This window comes from Macadamia integrifolia, chromosome 2 (assembly GCF_013358625.1).
Source record: "Macadamia integrifolia cultivar HAES 741 chromosome 2, SCU_Mint_v3, whole genome shotgun sequence".
In the NCBI taxonomy this organism is placed as follows: Eukaryota; Viridiplantae; Streptophyta; class Magnoliopsida; order Proteales; family Proteaceae; genus Macadamia; species Macadamia integrifolia.
The window spans coordinates 7,137,262-7,160,463 of record NC_056558.1 but is presented as its reverse complement, the minus strand read 5'-3'; the positions used below and the strand labels follow the sequence as shown (position 1 = coordinate 7,160,463).

The 23,202-nt window shown below is 40.9% G+C and overlaps 1 protein-coding gene across 3 annotated transcripts in view; it reads right to left on the bottom strand.

The window, feature by feature from the left end:
* Nucleotides 1-3,801: 3,801 nt before the first annotated feature.
* Nucleotides 3,802-23,202, bottom strand: part of LOC122062231 (calmodulin-binding transcription activator 1-like) — a 33,633-nt gene continuing 14,232 nt past the window's right edge. For 2 of the 3 annotated variants that reach the window (XM_042625897.1, XM_042625896.1), the window contains exons 10-14: nt 8,317-8,904; nt 7,471-8,171; nt 5,478-6,060; nt 4,498-4,815; nt 3,802-4,073 (exon numbers count right to left, since the gene is read on the bottom strand). In XM_042625897.1, the coding sequence (XP_042481831.1) occupies nt 3,963-4,073; nt 4,498-4,815; nt 5,478-6,060; nt 7,471-8,171; nt 8,317-8,904 (2,301 nt within the window). In that variant the 3' untranslated portion in view covers nt 3,802-3,962. The remainder of the gene's footprint in view (nt 4,074-4,497; nt 4,816-5,477; nt 6,061-7,470; nt 8,172-8,316; nt 8,905-23,202) is intronic. The other variant, XM_042625898.1, reaches the window with a different exon arrangement.

Sequence of the window (23,202 nt, the reverse complement as noted above, 5' to 3'; positions counted from 1 at the left end):
ACAATTTTGACCATTGGATACTTCGGTAATGATTTGGACTAGCCATTATCAAGTTTTGACCTTAATTTCATTATTTACCCTCTCATGTATGTCCATGCATTCTCTTGAAAAATTGTGCACCTCATTGCTCCAAAAAGTTTTCAAGCACTTTTGTTTTGCCACATGACATACTCTGTTTTTAGGTTGCAAAATTGGCATGCTAGTAAGGAACCTTAAGATTTACCTGTCTGCCACTTTCACTTATATATGATCTATACAAGACATGAATGCAAACAAGGCAAGAGTACATATTCTATGCTACTCTATTTTACTAGTTAGAAAATTTTCTTTTAGGCTGAAACTTGATATGTTTATAGAGGACATTGAGTTCAACTCTTCACAAAATTTCAGAATCTGATATCACCATGTGGCTGAGATTAGGCCTCCATTCAGAAGACTACCTGAATGAATTCATCCAAGAAAATAAATGAAGATTGTTTTATTTCACATAAACTTTTTTTTGAGAAAATTACATTGCCACCCCCTGAACCTTGGTCCTTATTCAACGCCACCCCCTGAACTTTTCGAAACGTCAAAGCCACCCCCTAAAAATTCAAACAATTCCAAATCGGTCTCTACCGCTAGCCGACCGTGTTAAGTGAATGAAAATCTGTTAGTTTTTTTATAATATACCCAAAACACCCCCACCTATTGTGAGAGGACAATATTGCCCTCCCTTTCATTTCTTCTTCTAAACCCATCTCCCTCTCACTCCTGACTCACTCAAATAGGGTCGAACAAGAAGAAGAAGAAGACGGTAACCTGCAACTCAATCGTGCCCTCTAGCGTGCGATTCTCAGGTATAAAGCTGACCGGCGTGCGAACCTCTTCCCTCCGTCTTCTTCCTTCTTGTTCGACCCTATTTGAGTGAGTGAGGAGTGAGAAAGAGATGGGTTTATAAGAAGAAATGAAATGGAGGACAATATTGTCCTCTCACAATAGGTGGGGTGTTTTGGGTATACGGTAAAAAAACTAAAAGATTTTCATTCACTTTACACGGTCGGCTAAAGGCAAAGACCGATTTGAAATTGTGTGAATTTTTAGAGGGTGGCTTCGACGTTTCGAAAAGTCCAGGGGGTGGCAATGCAATTTTCTCTTCTTTTTTTTTTTTCACTTCACTCACGCTCAAGATAGCCAAGTGACCATAAGTAATGAAAAAACAATAACAAACAATGCACACAGATTTACGAGGTTCGATAAAATCGCCTACATCCTTAATGAGAAGAAATCATGTTTCACTATCAATGGAGAATATGGTTACAACACTTATCGTCACACCTCTCTCAGATTGCTTACAAAGAAAGAGAACTTCGCTACAAATATATAGTGAAAACCCTCAATACTAGAAAGTACAAAATTTCCCTCAGTAAACAAGTCCTAGATAAAAATTCGAAAGGGGCTCCTACCCCCCTTGCAACCCCCATGGCTCACTTATTAGCAAGCAAGACTACCTTTATTTAAGAGCCTTCACTAGTACTCACTAGATTAAATTATGACAAAAATACAAGATATCATACCTCAACACTAGAATCCAAACATAGTATCATATCATAGATGGTCTCTCCTCAATTCTCCCCGTGGATGAAAGAAATGTTCAGCATACATTTAAGCAAAGACGCAGAAAAGGAGATGAGACACTTAATATGGTGGACCACTATCCAACTAATAAGGCAGAGAATCCGTCCAGATCCCCTACTTGATTTAATGGCAACACTCTTTGCATTTATGGAGTGAGGCTCCCAAATAAATTAGCCAACGATAGGTGTACCTAACTTAACATGTCCAAGTGTTTTCTTTCTTTCTTTTTTTCTTGCTTTCTTTCATTCTTTCATTCTTTTTATGAGAAAAAAAAAAAAATTCTATACTCCAAGGCAAGACAAAAAAAAAAAAAAAAATGAACAGTCTCTCTACAACAAGTGGGAGAAGCTGTATTTGAACCTACCTAGAAAACCTTCAACATACTTACAGTCTGTCCCTTTTGCCCATTCGACCACTCGCAAAATAACATCATTTTTCGCAAAAGGCCAAAAGTTTTCAATTCAATTCTCGTATTCACTGCCCATTTATGGGCAATAGAGATCTTTTCTCTTCATCCCTTATTGCCAATTCATCTCTTTCTTGACAATTCAAGAGAGGACCAGAATATAGCACTTTAGGGTTCTTTTGCTCCTTCTCCAGCTCCAAAGGTCAAACATAAGTTTTCTTGACCATATGAGAAACAAAGAAGAATGAACACTGCCCTCTAATGTGTGCCTTCATCTATACACAACAGGTGCAAAAAAATTGCACTGCCTACACTAAAGATGCTTCCGCATGCCCTCCCATTGGCCTCACCATTTGGCATGTACCTTCACCACGAGGTAGCGTTCTCTTCCTCAAGAAACAAATAAACCCCCGATTATACCTCTCTCTAATTTTACTCTCTTTCAAGTACTGTACCTGTCATTTACCCCTAAAAAAAAGCACTGTACTGTGTGGCTTTGTTCTTTGTTTTGGCAGGAGGGATTGTTTCACGGTTGACAATGGCACACATGATCTTACGATTTAGGGCTCTCCAAAAGGCACTCGTCCGAGCTAGAATGTAACTTAATTTTGAGAATGGAAATTCTGCATTCTCAAAACGGGACGCATACAAACACAGACTAATCTTCCACTAGAAGTGCAACATGCGGACGAAATATTCTGGGCTATGGCTGGGATTCTTCAGCCCATCATAAATCCCAACTAACAGCGGGTTAGACTAGGCTGGGCTTTGGATTAAGAACTCAGGCTTCGCCCGGCCTAAAGCTGCACAAGATTTTTTTTTTTTTTTTTTGGAGCGGGGTGTTTGGTAAATAAGCAACATAATATGTTATGTAACACTATTTTTACATAAGAAAACGAACTCTTGTGTCATCAACAACTCCTACCTTAAAAAAAGAGCAATCCAGTGCACTAAACTCTCGCTACTGCAGGGTCTAGGAAAGCAAATGTATGCAAAACTTAAATCTGCCACGAATTTCTTGGCTCAGACTTGATGCCTCAAATCATTTATAGATGAAAATCAGTAGTGATCACATTGGAAACATTTACAGGGATAAAAACAATTAGCACCAATTAAATGCCAAATATTCTGTCATGGCCAGATGAGCTAATATATGAACCACGACAATAATTGACCTTGGTGTCACCTCATGTGCCAAGGTGCCCATACCAAAAAAATTTTCTTATTTCTAGCCTTGGATTTTTCTATAATCTCAGTTTCACCCATTTTTTGGTAGGACAGTTTTACCCCTGTTCTATATTATGCTTTTAATAACGGCACATTATATGAAAATAACTGGCAAATATGACCTCGGGCTTATCATATGGCACTGGCCGTGACACCATGACAAGTTGACAGCTAAATTAGTGGGATAACCAGCAAAGAATTTGGTTGTGTTCCTAAAGGGAACTATGCCACCTCAACAATATTAACCCAATAGAGGACTCATGATAGAACCATCAAAAACCATCAAAGTAATCAGTTTCCAATAAAGAGTACAATGATGAGAGAAGGATCCCTGCTCATACCCTGTAACGATAGTAGGCAGAATTGCCCACGCAGCAGGACAAGGAATCAGAATAATAGCTTGGCTATTTACAGCAGTTTTCTTCTTCCCTCATTAGCTGGGATGATAAGGTGGAGCCAAAAAGAAGTTTTTTTCCTCCCTTCTACCTTTCTTCTTTTCCGGTTGGGGAGGGCACAGAGAAGGAAAATACCACATCAAGCACTCAATCACAAACAAAGCAAAAACCAAGCTGATTCTATCAGATGATTAGATGGACTTCTATACAGACAGATGAGCACCAGTTACATTAAACAAAAACATAATGAAACGGAAAAATAATATACAGTGAAGGAAACCAAATTTTACAAGAACAGCAGCAGCGAAGGATACTTATCATGCTGTAGGCATGAATGTGTCATCATCCAGTAACGCTTCAAGCTCAATCAAGTCAACATCTCCATCACCTGCTTCTTCTGAACTATTTAGAACACTATAATTTGCAACCTGCAAGAAAATGAAAAGAGAATATAACACCCCAATTGATCACTAATCCCACCTGGTGGTTAAATTGCATTCCAGATTTCATTTCATGATGAGATTCTTCACATCAAATAGTCCCATCTTTCTTTTGCAAAGCAGATTTAAAACCATTTAGAAATGACAGAAGGTTTCGCATTCTTCCTATGAGAATCAAATAGCAGTCTGCAAAGAATTTTCTTCCACTGGGCAAATAATAAATTTGACAAAGTAAAAAAGCCCAAAGAAAATTATTAGACTGCTAAAAAAAATTTAAATTTTGGTGCATTTTTATAAGAAAATCCATCTCAAGAAGTTCAGTCAACAAAATTTATAATCTCGCTTTTGCCCAAAAACAATTCAATCCCAGTTTAAGCTAAGCTGTCATTGATTTGTAAAGAAAACGAAGTACCTTAGTCTCCTGGAACTCGGTGACAACAGTCAGTAACCTACGATATTGATCTCTTGCTTCTGGATACTGAACCATGGACTTCACCCTGTCAAGTGCTTTCTGCAACCTTTCCTCTGTCTGTTTCCTGCCTTCTTTCAGAAAATCGTAATCGTCTTCTTTTGACGGGCCGCTTTTTGGAGCTTCAGTAAGTGCTTCTGACCGGAATCCACGCAATCCACTTCCCTTCCGTCTCCAGCGCAAAATTACTTTCTCCACAATTCCGACCGACCAGATGATCTTTCTAAAGTGTTTCCTCACCTGATGCCCCCTCACATGGGCCTTTTCACCAATCCAAGTAAAGTTAAACTCATTAACTGAACTCTAGGCCCAAAAATGATTACTGGGGTTAAAATTATGGACATAAAAAAAAAACGAGAACACTATAGGAGGAATGGTCCCACAATCTCCCATGAAGAAATATTACTAACAAATGTAAAACCACATCGTACAACACCTTTAATCAAAATTTTCTGACAATCACACCATGAAACTTCACCTGAAATTCACAACAATGAAAAAGGGGTGGGGGGGTGGGGAAGAGAAGTGGGGCACAGAGTGAAGAAAGCATGAATACATCGTGTTTTTGAACGTAAACAAATTTAGGGCTATGATACAATCGTATGGCCCACCACCAGCAGCTGCCCATATTCCCTAGTTCTTTTGATGGTCCAAAATAATCAAACGAATAGGAAAAGTTTAGTCATTTTCTTCATTTTATATGGAAATGTAGCTGAGTATGCTTGGGCCCAAATTCCATATAGGACCATAGAGGCCGGGGTTACCTCATGGTGAAATTTGGGCCCCAAAATACCTGCCACATGGCACATATTGCCCTGGTTCTGTGATAGAAAACATCTAAGTTCCTGGAACAGTGCATAAAGAAATGTAAAAAAAGCAGTTCAATGCAATTTTCAGGTCAAGCAAGGGAAGGAGTAATGCACCTGTAACTTCACAATTCTCTGCCGGATTATCAAAAATTCTTTTCTCCCCTTCCAACCACGGAATTTGTTCTGTATCCGGATTGCAGCAGCATGCACAGGCTCATCAGGCAGTCCTGGCTTATGCGTCTTGACAGTTATCAGTGAGAGTGCACGCTCATTGGACATTCCAATTTCATCATCACCATATTCAATTAACTGCTTTCTGTGGAAGGACTGAATCCTAAAGACTTGATGAATACGAGCAGCAGCTTGAGCGGCATTACGGACAGCAGTAAGTGAATCTTTCATTGATAGTCCTTCAGGCACATCACCAGCAGTCACTGGAGTAGCAGTCCGCTCTGAAATAGTTTGTACTGCATTTATCTCTGAATTTCCTGGAACATTACCATCGCTTGGATCCTTCAAAGTAAGGGACGAAAGGTGGCTGGTCAAGGAAGATTCTGCCAGGTAACCAGCAATCCCTTTATGCCCATTCCCAGAAGCCAGGTCTGCAGGTGTTCTACCAGCAGGATATTTGGGAGTAGGATCTGTTAATGCTCCAGGAGCTGCTTCCAAAGAAAGGAGGGCAACAACTGTGCGTTCTCTGAAGTTAAGAAGGTTCCAAGCCAGGACAAACCACCAAAACAAAAAATTAGAGGCGAACAAAAATTAGAAAGCACTAGAAACAACTTGGGGAGAAATATTTTTGTCTAACTACTCATCATTTGAAACACAGGACACAATAAAATCATAGAGAGAGCTGATGGTTCATTCTATAGAAATAGGAGCAGTTCAACCTGATTCCTAACCCTTCCTATCCAGTTCAATAACTAGGTGATCCAGGAATAACTGATCGGTAAAGTAGCTTCCTTTACGTTTTTAACTAAATTAATTTAAATTTGGGGCATATAAATATATTAATATCACTGCCTTTTTCTGGATTATAAAATCTTAACTTCACTACCAGACAATTAATAATTCCCCTTTTAAAGGTTGGAGGAAGGTGAGGCAAATTACGATAATGCAAGAACCGAGTGTGAGTAGGTATCCCACCTTTCTTGCCTAGGACTGGCCAAGGAAGAAATAAATATGATAAATGGGACACAAGAAAAGAAAGAAGTTGAGAAACTTTTATGGACTTCAAATCAATGGAGTTGTTTTTCATCATAAATTACTATGTAGGGCACAAAGGATTTTGTATCTTCAACTATTCAATTAGGGGTGTCACAATTGCCAGCCGGAATGATTGAGCCCTCCAAAACAAACAGGAAAACTCCAATTAAATGCTTATTGGCTTGGTTTCGGTTTGTTAGAAACTGAAACTGAACTAAATACTATAAAATCCCAATATAAAACTGATAAGGAATCGAAAATCAGAAAACAGCCATTTATTCCCATCAATTTCTTTTTTGTATATTTATGGAAAACTAAAATGAACTGTGGACCGAAACCAATATTGAACCCATAGGAACCGGTAATGGAAAATCGATTAAAAAAAAAAAAGGAAACCAAACCGGACCACAACCAAACTATACATTACCATTCGGCTGGGCCCAAAACCGAACCAAAACCAATTCAGCCCGACCGAAACCAGACAGAACCGACCGATCAATTGATATCCCTATATTCAATGACTAGGAAAACCATCCATCCAATTCCTCAAACTAATGGCCTCTCCCATCAGACTCCAAGTGAAGAAGTCACCAAAGATCAGAATACTCTGTTAAGAAGTATAAATAACAGGGGTTATTCATAATTAAAATTCATTGATAGGGGGCTTCTGTGCTAATAGTAATAAGTCAGTGCTACTTGTAATTATTGGTTTTTTATATCTTATAAATATATGCGATGAGTATTCTGAATCTGTCAATCTGCAGTCTTCTCCTCTTCTTTTGAGCTTTTGATCCTAATTACTGATGAATATATTGTTCTGATCTGGTAACACTTTCCAAACTCAACTAAATAGCCGATAAATAAAGGCCATAAAAATGAACGATCAAGTAAATGTCCAAACCTGCCAAAGAATGCTGCCCAATGAAGTGCAGTCCATCCATTCACATCACGGAAGTTGATATTAACACCTGCAGCTACAGTTGGTGCTATGGCCCAATCATAACCAAGAGCTGCGGCCAAATGTAGCACACCTTGGCCTTCGTTATCTAAGACACTAGGACCTTTACCATCTTCAATTGCTTTAAGAAGAAGCCAGGCATGCAACTTTTCTTTCAGTAATTTCATAAGCAGCTGCTCCTTGACCTGACCTGGGGAAAAGTCTTCCTCTGTGGTAAGGTTTACCATATGGAACCATTCATCATCGTCCTCTTTCATTAAAGAACTGATTTTATTGCTCATATGAGGGTTCTCCGCAACTCCGCTTGAGGAAGAATTTCTTCTACTGGAAGATCCCAGTGACAGTAGTTTTCCAAGTCGTACATGCAGAACCATTTCGTTGTTGAAGCCACTGTAGACATCTGGAATATCTACATCTTGAGTATTCTTCACTCGGTATTCAAATTCTCGCACTTCACTACAAGCCAACCTGTTGGAGGATGTTACATAAAAAGGGACCCGCCCAGTTATGTAAGCAGGAGCATAGCAACGAAGAACACCATCAGCTAATACCTCTGCTGGAACCTCCACTTCCCCAAACATACATGACCATTTACATTTTGTAGCATCTTGTAGACCCTTCAAGAATGTTCCCGTAATCAGAACCTGTTGAAGGGAGTATTATATTGTAAACAATGATCAATAACCACTGTCAACATAATCATCCTATCAATTGCAGACAGCAGACATTCTAGACTGAATTGAGATGCTTGCAATGTTAATAAACGGCAACTTAAAAGACTTCAAGTACCTTGGTTTCAGAGCCAGTGAACGCCCAGCTTGGTGAGAAATCAATAATGCTGAAGAGTTGCTCTTGGGAGAGAGAGGGGCTCAAAAAGTAGGAATCCAACTGCACTTGAGGGGACATGCTGGAATCATCATCTACATTTCCACTTTCAACAGTACTCCAGTAAACCCCAGAACTGGACTGCATGCGAGATCCATCTACCTCTCCAAGTTCTTTGTTCATCCATCGGGTGAAGCTGTCAAGTTTCTTCAAACCCTCTTCACTATGAGCACATTCTAATGATGACCGTTTTGCAGTGCAGGAGTTTTCTTCTATGGCCAGATTATTTTGTGTGTTAGATTTCAGATAAGATCCAAGTTCTGCTCCAGAAAGCATAGAATGCCTATTTTGAAGGTCATTATGCATAGGATGCCCATTTTGCAGATCAGGATGTGTACAGAATGTCTCCAGGGGGTTGGGGAAATTCATGTAATGAGTTTTTTGTTCTTGAAATCTAGCACTCAACTCATATGGCAGATCAGTAGGAAATTTTTTGTCCATAGGCCATTTAGACATGTCACCAGAATCATCTTCAGAGGCAACCTGATTCAACTACAACAATTAAATCATTAATAGTTGGAAAGCTTGTTGCAGAATTTCGGACTGACATATAACGTATCATCTAATTGAAGCAGCATGCCAGAAACTAAGTGGACCAAGCCCCCACCCCCCCCCCCCCCCCAAAAAAAAACCCCTCCCAAAAAAGAACACAGCTTTTGCTGTTAAACTGCGGCAGGACTACTGAAACCACTACCACAAGACTCAATGGCCTTCATTACCGTGTGAAGTCACCAAATAACTGAATCCAATTCTAGAAATCTGGAAACAGTATCAACAACTCAATAAATTTCTACTATTATGTTACTCATCTCCAACAAATTAGAACCCCAAAACAAAGAAGAAACAACCACACACTTTCTCTCTAGTTCAAGGGGAACTTCAAAGAACCCATCAGAATAAATCAAAAGCTCTGTATACTCCTTTCTGCACTAGAATTTGAAACTCAGAGACGAATGTCACATTACTCTAATTCATCAGGAGGTTCAGATATATGTAATAGTGCAGTCTGTTACTAACCACAGGATTTCATAATCTAGAAATGGGAAGTTCAAAGCAATTGTTTTGACTTTCCATATTAGAAAATTTTGGAGAGTGGATGATCTAGCATTTCCAAAAGAAGATCACCTCCCTTTTATTTTTGGCGTGGAGTATTATATTCATTGAAGGGGAGGAAAACCCTTAAAAAACTGTACAAGATCTCCTCAAATGGAGATACAAAAAGAACCATCGAATCTGCACAAAAAAAGTTGCCAAATACTCTGAGACCCATGGACACTCAGTAATTTCTTATATCATGAAGCTCAGAACTGCATCAACTCTTTGGCCATAGCTGCAACCCCATGACAAGATTCTAAGTGATTTCCATCCTATGATTTTCCCATCCCAAATGGACCAAATGCTCTGATTGGTGCAGTATGGCCATATTTTTTTCCAAGTTTTTTTTAATAGATATTTTCTTCCCACTTTTGAAGCATCCCATTAGTCACCAACCTTTCACCTTGATTATTGAGGCCTCATAGATTCCAGAAAATCACATTGACTTACATCTAACTTCTTTATTTCCCACTCTCCTTTGTGCTTTGTGGAATAACTACCCTAAGGACCTTCTCTGACAATGGATGCTATAAACCAATCAAGATTCCTAACTTTCCCAACAATCACTAGATTCTCCAACCCATATACACACCATTTCCTTTCGCATCCCTTGTTCCTTTCTTCATTTCAGAAACAAGGAGAGGACAACATCAATCTCCATTTCCTCAAACAAAAACACCAAAATTTAACTTGCTTTTGCCTTCATCTGCTGGAGAACACAGTCTGATGCCTCCCCCTTGGCTGCGTCTCAGTTTCAGCTGGGACCCACACTATATTGTGTCATTATGGTTCTCTTCAATGTTGTCTTCTAGAGCCCAGGTCCTGTTCACTTTCTCAGGAGCCCATGTGAACCTTGACTGTCAAAAACCAAATGGTCTCTGCTCAAAGCATCACTCGATTGGTCAGACTTCAGAGACAAATTTTCCATATCAGAATTGAAGGGGTTTTCAAATCCTCAAGTGATGCCCAACACCTGTGTTCATGACTGCAAAGACTTTGTATACCACACATCTCCCAATACGCTCCTGGTTCTGGTTCATGCTTCTCTCAATTTCGATTCTCGCAAGTGATCAAAACGATATGTGAAGCTTTTGTATCCGAAATCGCCCCCCTGTAGGAGGTAAAACAGGTTCACGACCTACTTCTTCTATTTAGCGGCGAGGATAACATGAAAAAGGAGTCGCCACTTAGGATATGGGCCTAAGATCCAAATGAGGTGGTCCAAGTTACAGATGATGGAAGGTGTTATGAACCCACTCTGCACGGTAAAAAAACCAGTCTTCTACCAGACGTTAAAAAGTTTGAAATATTCTCCCAATTGTGATCCTAAACTGCATGTTTGACTAGTTAGGGTATAGTACTGCATCATGTATTAACTCATGCTCACATCAACTACTTTAAACAATTATATTAATCATGCATATCTAATTAATTTTTTTAATAAGTATGCATATCTAATTAACAACATGCTAATTATAAAGCTATTTTAAAGCTAAAAACATGCATTTCTACTACTAATTAAATCCCAAAGCATGCTTATCAAATGCTACTATATATTACGCTACACTGTGCTATGCTACATTATGCCATACATTATACTATGCTACGCTACATTATGTTACACTAAGCATGCAAAACTACTAAAAGAAAAAGGAAAAAATATACCAGATTCCGCCCTCAGTCGAAAGTCGAAAGGGGAGGGCCCCTTCGCTCCACACAAATCATGAACTCTCAAACCACAAGCCCACGAACCACTACTATGTGGTGTATTCTAAGCCCCTTCCCCTTCTCCAACTTGAGGGTCTAAGGACACCTCTGGGGGAATTGTAGGTTGCTAAGTTCACACTAAAGCGTAGCTCTTAGGGATACAAAGCTTCCAAGCTCTTGAATCAACTCCAAGGAAATAATGTGCAAGTTGAAATAAAGGGAAGGGGGCCATTTATAGCCTTTCAAAAATGCAGGTGCGGACCCGCATTAACTGGCAGGTGTGTATCCACACCAGATCTGGGCCAATAACAAATGCTTGAAATGGAATCTTTCTTCCAAAGGTAATAACTTTTGATCCGGGCGTCCATTTTCGACGCACGAAATATCGTTGGAAAGATTGTTCTGGGCACTATGCAATAATGCAGAATACATGCACAGATTTGGTTGGTGCCTAGGCCAGAATGGTGCCGCAAGCATGAGAGCTTAGTCATCACCACAAAAGGGGGAATTTGCCGTTTGAACCATTTCAGCATCAACGGGTAATATTCGGGTTTTTAGTGGAAAAGTATTAATCCGATGCATCGGGACACACCTCTGGGGGGTCCAGAAATGTAAGAGTGCGGATGCAGGGCAAAATCCTTACAGAGGGGATACCGAGATTGTAGTCATCCTCAAAGTCATCATCGTCAAGGGTTCATTTATCTCCCTTTAGATGCCACCTCTTGTAGAATCTAAATGATGTCCACAAACTAGCATATTGTTTCTTCCTCCGCCATCACATCTTTCAAGGTAGACCTTAGCAAAATGATCCCTGGCTACTATCCTATGATTAAACACATATCCACTTCCTGAATTAGCTGCTTCAATTTACCTAATTATAAAGTCCCACTCCCAGCATTTTAGGAGATTTAGGGTTTTTTGGACCCTACCGATGATGCAAAACCAGAAATCGTGATCCGGTTGGTTCCAGCCTATTCCAGCCAGAATCAATCAGCAATTAACTAGACAAAGAGACAAATTCCCAAGTCAGAATTGAAGGTTCAAGCGACACCCAACACCTAGAATTTCAACTGCAAAGAATTGTATACCACACATCTCCCAATACACCCCTGGTTCTGGTTCATGCTTTCTCTCAATTTCTGATTCTCGCAAGTGGTCAAAACGATATGTGAAGCTTTTGTATCCAAAATCGCTTCTAAGCATAAGTTCATTTCTCTCTCCTCGGGTGCACCTTTGGTAGACTGTAAATGATGTCCATAAACAGGCATATTGTTTCTTCTTCCACCATGACATCTTCTAAGGTAGACATTTACCAAAACTGACCCTGGCTGATGTAGATCCACATTATGGAAGGAAATATGAGAGGAAGAAGGGTCCAGGCTTAGTCCACCTGAGTGGCCAGGGTCCAGCCAAGAAGCCATCCAAACCCCTACTTGGTCCACCTGAGTGGCTAAGTACAAATAAAGGCCAATTGGGCCCATCGGCTAGGGTAATAATTATTAGTTGTTTTTAATTAATTAGTGGGCCATTGGGCCCATCGAGTTGAGTAAGTGGTATGTCGAGTCCAAATTGTCTTAGGATTCTATTTGTTTTTCACATAGGTTTATTATTCCTAGTTCAATTTTGAATTCCTAGTTGTAGTAGGAGTGTCTAGTCCTATTGGGAAACTAGCTCCTAGTTGAAATAGGAGTATCTAGTCCTATTGGGAAACTAGCTCCTAGTAGTAGTTTGATTGTTATTCTGCCCTCTATAAATAGAAGAGCCTATATACTCATAATTTCATATTTGAATAAAGAATAATTGCAGTCAATTGCTTAGAACAGCCGGGATAGCTATAGGTGAGAAGCCCGGGCCGAGACAGCCGCTCCTCCCCCACTTTTTCCTTGGTTTCTTCTTGTTTAAAGCTTTCTATTTTATCCTAAAGTTACTGCTGTTGAAGTATACAACTGTTGTGAGTATTCCGAAGTTCAGATCTGTCCAAGTTACAAACCAGATTTGATTCTCTCTCCTGAAGCTTGCGATTATATCTCCTAGGTCAGAAAATCAAGAAAGCTTGTAACTTCACAACCAGCCGTCAGAATCCTCTCAACTTTTGGGGTTTTTGTACCCTCCCTATGGACTATCTACACCCAAGAGTGCGGCTCAATCGAACTCCTATAGACCTGGCCGCACCTCTCTCTCTCCAGCTCTATAGCAGGTCTTTCTTTCTCCTATCGGGTTGTGTTTTGGGCTGGTTTTGCTCCTATATGGCTATTGTATCCTTGGAGGTTTATTTGATGGTCTTATTTCTCTGTTTCCTGGTCCTATTTGTATTGTTTGGGGTTATAAATTGCTGGGATAGTTTTTTGTAATCTACTCCTGCATTAAGTGGTATCAGAGCTATGGCTCAGACAGAAGAACCCCAACCCACCCTTCAAGATGTGATGAAAGCAATCCAAGCCATGTCTTCGAGGTTGGATGGACATGACCAACAGTTGGCTGACCTAAAAAAGAGTACTGCTGCCCACTCTAACACTCAACCAACTGTTGCCCAAACTAATGTTCAACCTGTTGTTAATTGCATTGGTAATGTTCCCAAAAGAGTCACTATGTAACCTAGAAGGAATGTCCCAGCTCAGAATGATGAGTATGAAGAGCATGACAATCAGCTTTATCAGCCTGACAATAAGTACAAGGTCAAGTTAGAATTGAAAGAGTACAATGGGAGGCACGATCCCCTCTACTACCAGGACTGGGTAACTTCCTTTGATGACTACTTCCAATGGTACCGTATGCCTGAAGAAAGGAAAGTCCAATTAGTTGTCACTAAGTTAACTGGTAGAGCTAAGGACTGGTGGAGGAATGAAGAGAATAGGCTGATCCATAGTCGTCAGATGCCTCACAATTGGGAAGACTTGAAATTTATCCTTAACGATAGATTCTTACCACCCACCTACCGACGTCGGCTCTACGACATGCTGAATACTCTCAGGCAAGGTACTATGACTGTAGGAGATTATATTGATCGTTTTAATGAACTGCTTTCACGAACAGGTGCCCATAAAGAAGATGAAGAACTGCTCATATGCCGTTTCAAACTAGGGTTAAGGTATGATACTCTTGAGAAGCTTGGTGTGATCGAGATACCCTCCTTAAGCACTTGTTTTGACAAATCACTAGAAGCAGAGGATCTGATCAAAACAACCTCCAGAAGGTACATCCAGCCAACTAACAAAAAGCCTTATGTACCAACCAAGCCCACTGGATTTCCTACCCGAGCTCCACAAGATACACAGGATAAGGGAAAGGCTCCAATGGGAAGGGAGAGTGGATCAGTGACATGCTACAGTTGTGGAAAGACTGGACACACGGGCAAAATTCTACCCTAAGCGGGGACGATCCAACTCTGTCATCAGTGCCATCGAATCCAATCCGGATTTACAAATCCATGAACCTCATGATGACGATTGGACTGTTAATGTTGCAGTTGAAGGAGAGGAGGATGAACTGGAAGATGAGCTTACACCAGAGAATGATGATCCTCACGCTTATGTCAATGTGGTTGCAAGAATCCTAGTGTCTGAAACTAAAGGTGAAAACTAGAGGAGGCACAATATCTTTTACACCTTAATGTCTAGTGGACCTCACAAAACTCAAGTGATTGTGGACAATGGAAGTTGTGTGAATGTGGTATCTCAATCCTTTGTCATTGACGGAAAGCTTAAGATTAAATCCCATCCACAACCATACAAGGTACTTCTAGACAGTAACACCATGGCTGTAACTCAACGGTGTTCAGTCCCATTGAAGGTCTCAGATTATAAAGAAAGTGTATTGTGTGATGTCATCCCCATGGTCCTCACTGATGTACTACTTGGAAAGCCTTGGTTATATGACAATAATGTGCTAGTGGGAGGTACTAAGAACCAATGCATCTTCGATCACAAAGGCAAACCATTCATTCTAAACCCACTCAACATACCTCAGGTAAAAGACAAGCTAAGGGCTGCCCAACTAAAGAGACAATATGTTTTAAAGAATGTTGCTAAGACCTCTTCCAAAACAACCACTGAGCAAAAGAAGCAACCATGCAAAGAAAATTTCAGCAAGAAGAACACTGTGGACAACAAGCTATGCGTGCTGCCCCATAGAGAATTCCTGACCCTAGGTGAAGAAACCGGCCTAATCATAGCTCTTGTTACCAAGGCTGCTGAACTAGTGATAGAGGTCAAACATCCCCCACAAATCAAACAATTACTTGCTGATTTTTCAGATTTGGTGCCAGAGGAATTGCCTAATAAACTACCACCGATGAGGGATATTCAGCATGCCATTGACCTTGTGCCTGGGTCAGTACTCCCTAATCTGCCCACTTACCGTCTCAGTCCTACAGAGCATGCCGAGCTCAAGAGATAAGTGGATGATTTATTAAAGAAAGGGTTCTTGGTTGAGAGCATGAGTCCATGTGCATGTGCAGTAGCAGCCCTATTGACACCAAAGAAATACGGATCATGGCGTATGTGCATTGACAGCGAGGCCATTAACAAAATCACGGTTAAGTACAGATTTCCTATTCCTCGTTTGGATGACATGCTTGACATGTTGACAGAAGCCTCCATCTTTTCAAAGATTGATCTACGGAGTGGCTACCATCAAATTCGAATCCGTCCAGGGGATGAATGGAAAATAGCCTTCAAAACAAAAGAAGGCCTGTATGAGTAGAAGGTTATGCCTTTTGGCCTCACCAATGCACCTAGCACTTTCATGAGGGTGATGACACATGTACTCCGACTCATCATCGGCAAATTTCTCGTAGTGTACTTTGATAACATACTAATATATAGCAAAGCACAAAATGAACACTTGGAGCATCTGAGACGTATTATGAAAGTACTACGGGCAGAAAAGTTATACATCAACTTGAAGAAATGTTCTTTTATGCTGCCCAAGGTCATCTTCCTTAGTTTTATTGTGTCTTCACAAGGCATAGAAGTTGATCCGTAGAACGTAAAAAGTGTCGTTGATTGGCCTACTCCGAAGACCTTGACCGAGGTTCGTAGCTTTCACGGTCTTGCTTTATTTTACCAAAGATTCATCCAGAATTTTAGCGCCGTTGTAGCCCCAATTGCAAAATGCATAAAAGGGGGAAAAGTCTCATTTCAATGGACTCCGGCAGCCACTAAAGCTTTCAACTTGATCAAACAAAAGATGACAGAAGCACTAGTGCTTAAACTACCCAATTTTGATCTTATGTTTGAAGTGGCTACTGATGCATCCCATGTTGAGATAGGAGGAGTGCTTATGCAAGAGGGCCATCTGATTGCCTTCTACAGTGAAAAGTTGAATGATGCAAAAAGAAGGTATTCTACTTATGATTTAGAACTCTATGCCGTTGTTCAAATCCTCAAGCATTAGAAGCATTACTTAATTGGCAAAAAGTTCGTACTCTATTCGGATCATGAAGCACTCAAATACTTGCACTCACAGAAGACCATTAGTGATCGGCACGCTAAATGGATCTCATACTTGCAAGGATACGTATTTGCTCTCAAGTACAAAGCTGGGAAGGAAAATCAAGTGGCTGATGCACTTAGTCGAAAGATGATGATAATGAACACCTTCACAGTACAAAGTGCAGGAGTGAAACACATCAAAGAGGAGTACATTAGTGATGCTGATTTTTCAAAAGTATTCAACAACCTACAAGGAGGAGGACGGGTGATGCAGATACGACTGCCCTTTCTTGGTTGGACCAGCATGACCGACTTAGGAAGCCAAGAGCCAAGAAGAACCGATCTAGCCCAGGGTTTTGGTCCAACAAGGGTTGGAAATAAAATTAGTAGTTTACTTAGTATTTTATTTCATGCTTTTATTTTCCAAACTTGAACGTAAGAGTGGGATTTATTTCCTTGCTTTGGTTTCCTTTTTATAGTTGTTTCCTAGTTTAGGCTAGTTTCCATTTCAGTTAAGTTTCTAATTTCATGTTCCTATTTTCCTATATATTGGTTGTAATCGATTGAAGATTTAGAGAGCAATTTGATCATTGAATGAACGTGTGAGTGTGATCCTCCTTTTCCCCCTCTCTATTCTGATTTCTCCTCCCTTCCCTAAGGGTTCTCCATCAACTTGGTATCAGAGCCGAAGGATCCTATTCCTTCCCCATCTTTCTTCTTCCCTTCCCATTCTCTGTGTCTGATTCCATCGATACTGAGAACACAGTGAAAAAAAAAAAAAAAAAAGAAGTCGAGGTCGAAGTCGGAGAAGAAGCAGAGAGAGCGATAGCAGAAAAAAAAAATCCCAAAAGCTCCCTGCCCTCCGCCTTCTCTGTTCCTTCCGGCGGCAGCCAAAAAAAAAAGAACCGAGAAGAACAGAAGCAGAGAAGAAAGAAGAAGAAAAGAAGAGGAGAGAGTCGACGAAGAAGAAGAACAGAAGAGAAGGAGCAGAGACGAAAAGAAGAAGAAAAAGAAGAGGAGAGAGTCGACGAAGAAGAAGAACAGAAGAGAAGGAGCAGAGACGAAGAAGAAGAACAAAAGAGAAGGAGCAGAGACGAAAAGAAGAAGACGAAGAAGGAGAAGGAAAGTCGAGAAGAGAGAGAGATAGAAGCTAGAAGAAGAAGAAGAAGAGAGAGAGAGGAACATACCTGGTTCGATCGGTTACTTCTCTTCCATCGAAGTCGCACCCTCACTGCTGGTCATCGAAGACCCTCCTCGCATCAGCCATCTCTTCAGGTTTACTGGTCTTGACTCCTAAGTTTGACGGAGAAGAAAACCCACCTCTGGCTGGTTTCCATCTCCAAGTAGGAGACGGTAACTACAACAACCCCAATTCTTCTTTTTACCCTTTCTTTAAATTAATTTCCCCATTCTTCCTAAATTACCCTTCCCATTCTCCCCTATTCCACTTTTGTCTTAGACTTATTTCAGCTTTGCAAATATACCCTTGCTCACACGTGATATCTTTGTGAGCACAACTGAGTTTCAGTTCTTTAGAAAAAAAAAAGTTATTTACTATTCTGCCCCTGCCCTTTAAGCCTCCAGTTATTTACTATTCTACCATTATTCTTTGAGTGTTATTTTGTTACTCATCACCATGGTAGCCAATAGTGAAGTTTTTCAACAGCTGAATTCTTATAAAGGAGAAACTGATACAAAATTTGATGCTCTCACTAACATGGTCACGTCCCTAAAAACAATGGTGGAATCTATGCAAGTTTCTATTGATCGTTTGGTGACAGCAGATAAAGGAAAGAGTCCCATTCAGTCTGGGGATTCTTCCAACACCACTCCACAGGATCTGCCAGTAACACCACCACCACCACCACATCATACACCACCTCCACCACCATATGGGACTGGTAGACATGATGATGGAGCAGAAAGAGCAACAAAATTGGATGTCCTTGATTTTTATAGAGACAATAATCCAGAATTGTACCTTGACTGGATTCACAGTCTAGATACATTCTTCAGATGGTACGGGTTGACTGAGGCTCGAAAGATCCTATTTGCAGAGGCCAAACTGAAAGGCACGGCTCAAGTCTGGTGGATCAAGCAACAACAACAGAACCGAACCCGAGGCATTGGTTTGGTCAATACTTGAGCTGAAATGTATGAAGTCATGAATCGGCAATTCTTGCCTTCTGATTACAAGCAACGCATGCATCTCAGATTTGCACAGTTGAAACAAGAGAATTTGACCGTTGAGGAGTATGTTGCTAGATTTTATTATTTGGCCACTCGTTCTGACTTTGAGTGGGATGAAGAAGTCTTAGTGGCCCAATTTCGCAATGGTTTGCACCCTCAACTTAGTGCTGCCCTTGCATCTAGTCGACTACCTACAATGGAAGACGCCGTACAAGTAGCATATCAGGTTGAGGAAAGTCTGAAACGCCCATACAACCGGAGAAATTTTGCAGATACTTTTTCTCGAGGTACTAGTTCCGTTTGGCAACAGTCTCCTACCCAAGAGAGGTCATCTAGCAAACCACAGGCTAGTGCTACATCTATGGCTTCCTCACGACCTAGTAGGCCGTATTCTCCACCTCGACATGTTTCTGAAATGTCATCTTCACGGCCTACTCGCCCATACTCACCCCCTCGGCGTGGTTCAGATAAACCTTCTGATTCTTCAAAATTTACAGTTCGGTGCTACTCATGCCATGGATTTGGACATATCAGTGCCCAATGTCCCAGCCGTTTGGTTGCTTTTATTGATAAGGATTCTCCTATACCATATATTCCCGAAGAGCAACTTGGTTCTGACACAGTTGATTTAAGAGAAGAGCGTGCAACAGGTGAAGTCAATGACACTCTCAGTGACGATGACCAACATCCTTTTTATGTCATTCGTCATGTGAAGGCCACTGAAAATGAAGATTGGCGCCGCAGTAGTATTTTTCAGACTCGTGTGAAGTGCAATGATCAGTTGCTAACCTTGATCATTGATGGAGGCAGTTGCACTAATGTTGTCTCTGAAGACGTTGTTTGTAAGCTGGAATTGAATACAGAACCACATCCTAATCCTTACAAGGTTGCTTGGGTGAACAACACTAATCTCAAAATCACAGATAAGTGCTTGGTCACATATTCTATTGGTGGATTTAAGGATACAGTCCAATGTGATGTCCTCCCTCTGAAGGTGTGCCATATCCTTCTTGGTCGACCTTGGTTGTTTGATAAGAAAGTACAGCATTGTGGCTATGCCAATACCTATGCCTTCAAGCATGCCAACAAGACTATGAAGTTTCATCCTGCCAAAGATCTCCCTGAAATTAAGCTCAAGAAGATGGTAGGATCGTTCCTCATTCAGCGTATTCCTTCAGACGGTCTCCTCGGTCCTTTCCCTAACTCGACGGAGTCGAGTTCTTTTCAGAGGAGGAGAGTTGATGCAGATACGGCTGCCCTTTCTTGGTTGGACCAGCATGACCGACTTTGGAAGCCAAGAGCCAAGAAGAACCGGTCCAGCCCAAGGTTTTGGTCCAACAAGGGTTGAAAATAAAATTAGTAGTTTTCTTAGTATTTTATTTCATGCTTTTATTTTCCAGACTTGAACGTAGGAGTAGGATTTATTTCCTTGCTTTGGTTTCCTTTTTATAGTTGTTTCCTAGTTTAGGCTAGTTTCCATTTCAGTTAAGTTTCTAATTTCATATTCCTATTTTCCTATATATTGGTTGTAATCGATTGAAGATTTAGAGAGCAATTTGATTATTGAATGAACGTGTGAGTGTGATCCTCCTTTTCCCCCTCTCTATTCTGATTTCCCCTCCCTTCCCTAAGGTTTCTCCATCAACGGGATGACAAATTTGCTATACATGATGGGTATCTTTTCAAAGGCACTCGCCTCTGCATCCCAAACACCTCTTTGAGACATCACTTGATTCGAGAGCCACATGGAGGAGGAATGGGTGGACACTTTGGCAAGGACAAAACATACTCCATGATGAAAGACTTATACTTTTGGCCTCAACTCTTAAAGGATGTGCAACATGTGATACAGAGATGCCGCACTTGTCAACTTGCCAAAGGAGAAAAGAAGAATACAAGATTGTACACACCGCTGCCCGTTCCACACGCACCTTGGCAAGACATAAGCATGGACTTTGTCCTAGGCTTACCACCTACACAGGAAAGGTATGATTCCATATTTGTGGTAGTAGATCGTTTCTCCAAGATGGCACACTTTATCCCGTGCAAGAAGACTCTTGATGCAAGTCACTTCGCCAAACTCTTTTTCAAAGAAATAGTGCGTATACATGGTCTACCACAGACAATTGTTTCAGATAGGGATGTCAAGTTCATGAGCTACTTCTGGAAGACTCTATGGCTGAAAACAAATACTAAACTCAAGTTCTCCACTGCATTCCATCCTCAAACAGACGGACAGACCGAAGTGGTGAACAAAAGTCTCGGCAACTTACTCCGATGTCTAGTCTGAGACTATGAAACGACTTGGCCATCTATCCTAGACATTGCTGAATTCGCCTATAACAGTTCCGTCAATCGCACCACAGGTCGTACACCATTTGAGATTGTCCTTGGACTGCAGCCTCAACGACCGATTAACTTGGTACCTTTGCCACCTCAGGCCCATATTAGTGTGGAAGCCGATGAGTTCCTTAGACACATCACGGAGGTACATGCTGATGTTCATCGTCGCTTCGCTGTTAGCAATGACGAATACCAAGCAACTACCAATCGACATCGTCACTACGTGGAATTTCAGCCTAGTGATTTGGTAATGGTTCGAATTCCACCTGAGAGGTTTCCTCCTAATACAGTGCACAAGCTCCATCCTCGGACATGGGTCCCTACAAGGTCTTCAAGCGCATTGGCACTAATGCTTACATGCTAGAGCTACCTCCTACTCTGAAGATCAACAATGTCTTCAATGTAGCTGATCTGACGATATATTTGGGACACCATTCTGATGACAATGACACTGAACATACCCTCAAACTTCCTCAATTTGCAAATCCTAAAAATGATGTCATTGTAGATGTTCTCGACAACAAGTTCACCTCAGTTCGTGGGGGCAAAGGGTACTACTCCTTCCTCATCCAATGGAAAGGTCGACCACGAGAGGATTGTACTTGGATCTATGCCGATGACTTTCAATGCCTTGACATGGACCTCTATGAGCACTACATGTTGCTTACCTATTCATCGGAGTTGAATGATTCTAAGAAAGGGGGAGCTGATGTAGATCCACATTATGGAAGGAAATATGAGAGGAAGAAAGGTCTAGGCCTAGTCCACCTGAGTGGCTAGGGTCCAGCCAAGAAGCTACCCGAACCCCTACTTGGTCCACCTGAGTGGCTAAGTACAAATAAGGGCCAATTGGGCCCATCGGCTAGGGTAATAATTATTAGTTGTTTTTAATTAATTAGTGGGCCATTGGGCCCATCGAGTTGAGTAAGTGGTATGTCGAGTCCAAATTGTCTTAGGATTTTATTTGTTTTCCACATAGGTTTATTATTCCTAGTCCAATTTTGAATTCCTAGTTGTAGTAGAAGTGTCTAGTCCTATTGGGAAACTAGCTCCTAGTTGAAGTAGGAGTGTCTAGTCCTATTAGGAAACTAGCTCCTAGTAGTAGTTTGATTGTTATTCTGTACTCTATAAATAGAGGAGCCTATGTACTCATAATTTCATATTTGAATAAAGAATAATTGCAGTCAATTGCTTAGAATAGCCTGGATAGCTGTGGGTGAGAAGCCCGGGCCGAGACAGCCGCTCCTCCCCCACTTTTTCCTTGGTTTCTTCTTGTTTAAAGCTTTCTATTTTATCCTAAAGTTACTGCTGTTGAAGTATACAACTGTTGTGAGTATTCCGAAGTTCAGATCTGTCCAAGTTACAAACCAGATTTTATTCTCTCTCCTGAAGCCTGCGATTATATCTCCTAGGTCAGAAAATCAAGAAAGCTTGTAACTTCCCAACCAAACATCAGAATCCTCTCAACTTTGGGGGTTTTTGTACCCTCCTTAGGGACTATCTACGCCCAAGAGTGCAGCTCAATCGGACTCCTACAGACATGACCACACCTCTCTCTCCAGCTCTATAGCAGGTCTTTCTCTCTCGTATCGGGTTGTGTTTTGGGCTGGCTTTGCTCCTATATGGGTATTGTATCCTTGGGGGTTTATTTGATGGTCTTATTTTTTTGTTTCCTGGTCCTATTTGTATTGTTTGGGGTTATAAATTGCTGGGATAGTTTTTTGTAATCTACTACTGCATTAGTAGCCACTATCCCATGATTAAACTCAAATCCACTTCCCAAATTGGCTGCTTCAATTTTGACACTCAGATATATTTTGGAAACTTGAGACAACAATTCCAAAAATCCATGATTTGAAATTTTGACATATTAGCTTTCTAACAAAGCAAGTAGCTAGCGCATCTCTTCCCTCTTCGAGCCAACCGTTCACTTCCTCTAATGAGCGAGTAAACATCGTTCACCACTTACTACATTCTTTCAGAACCTTGATTCCCTGAAAGAAAATCATGGAATAGCACGAGC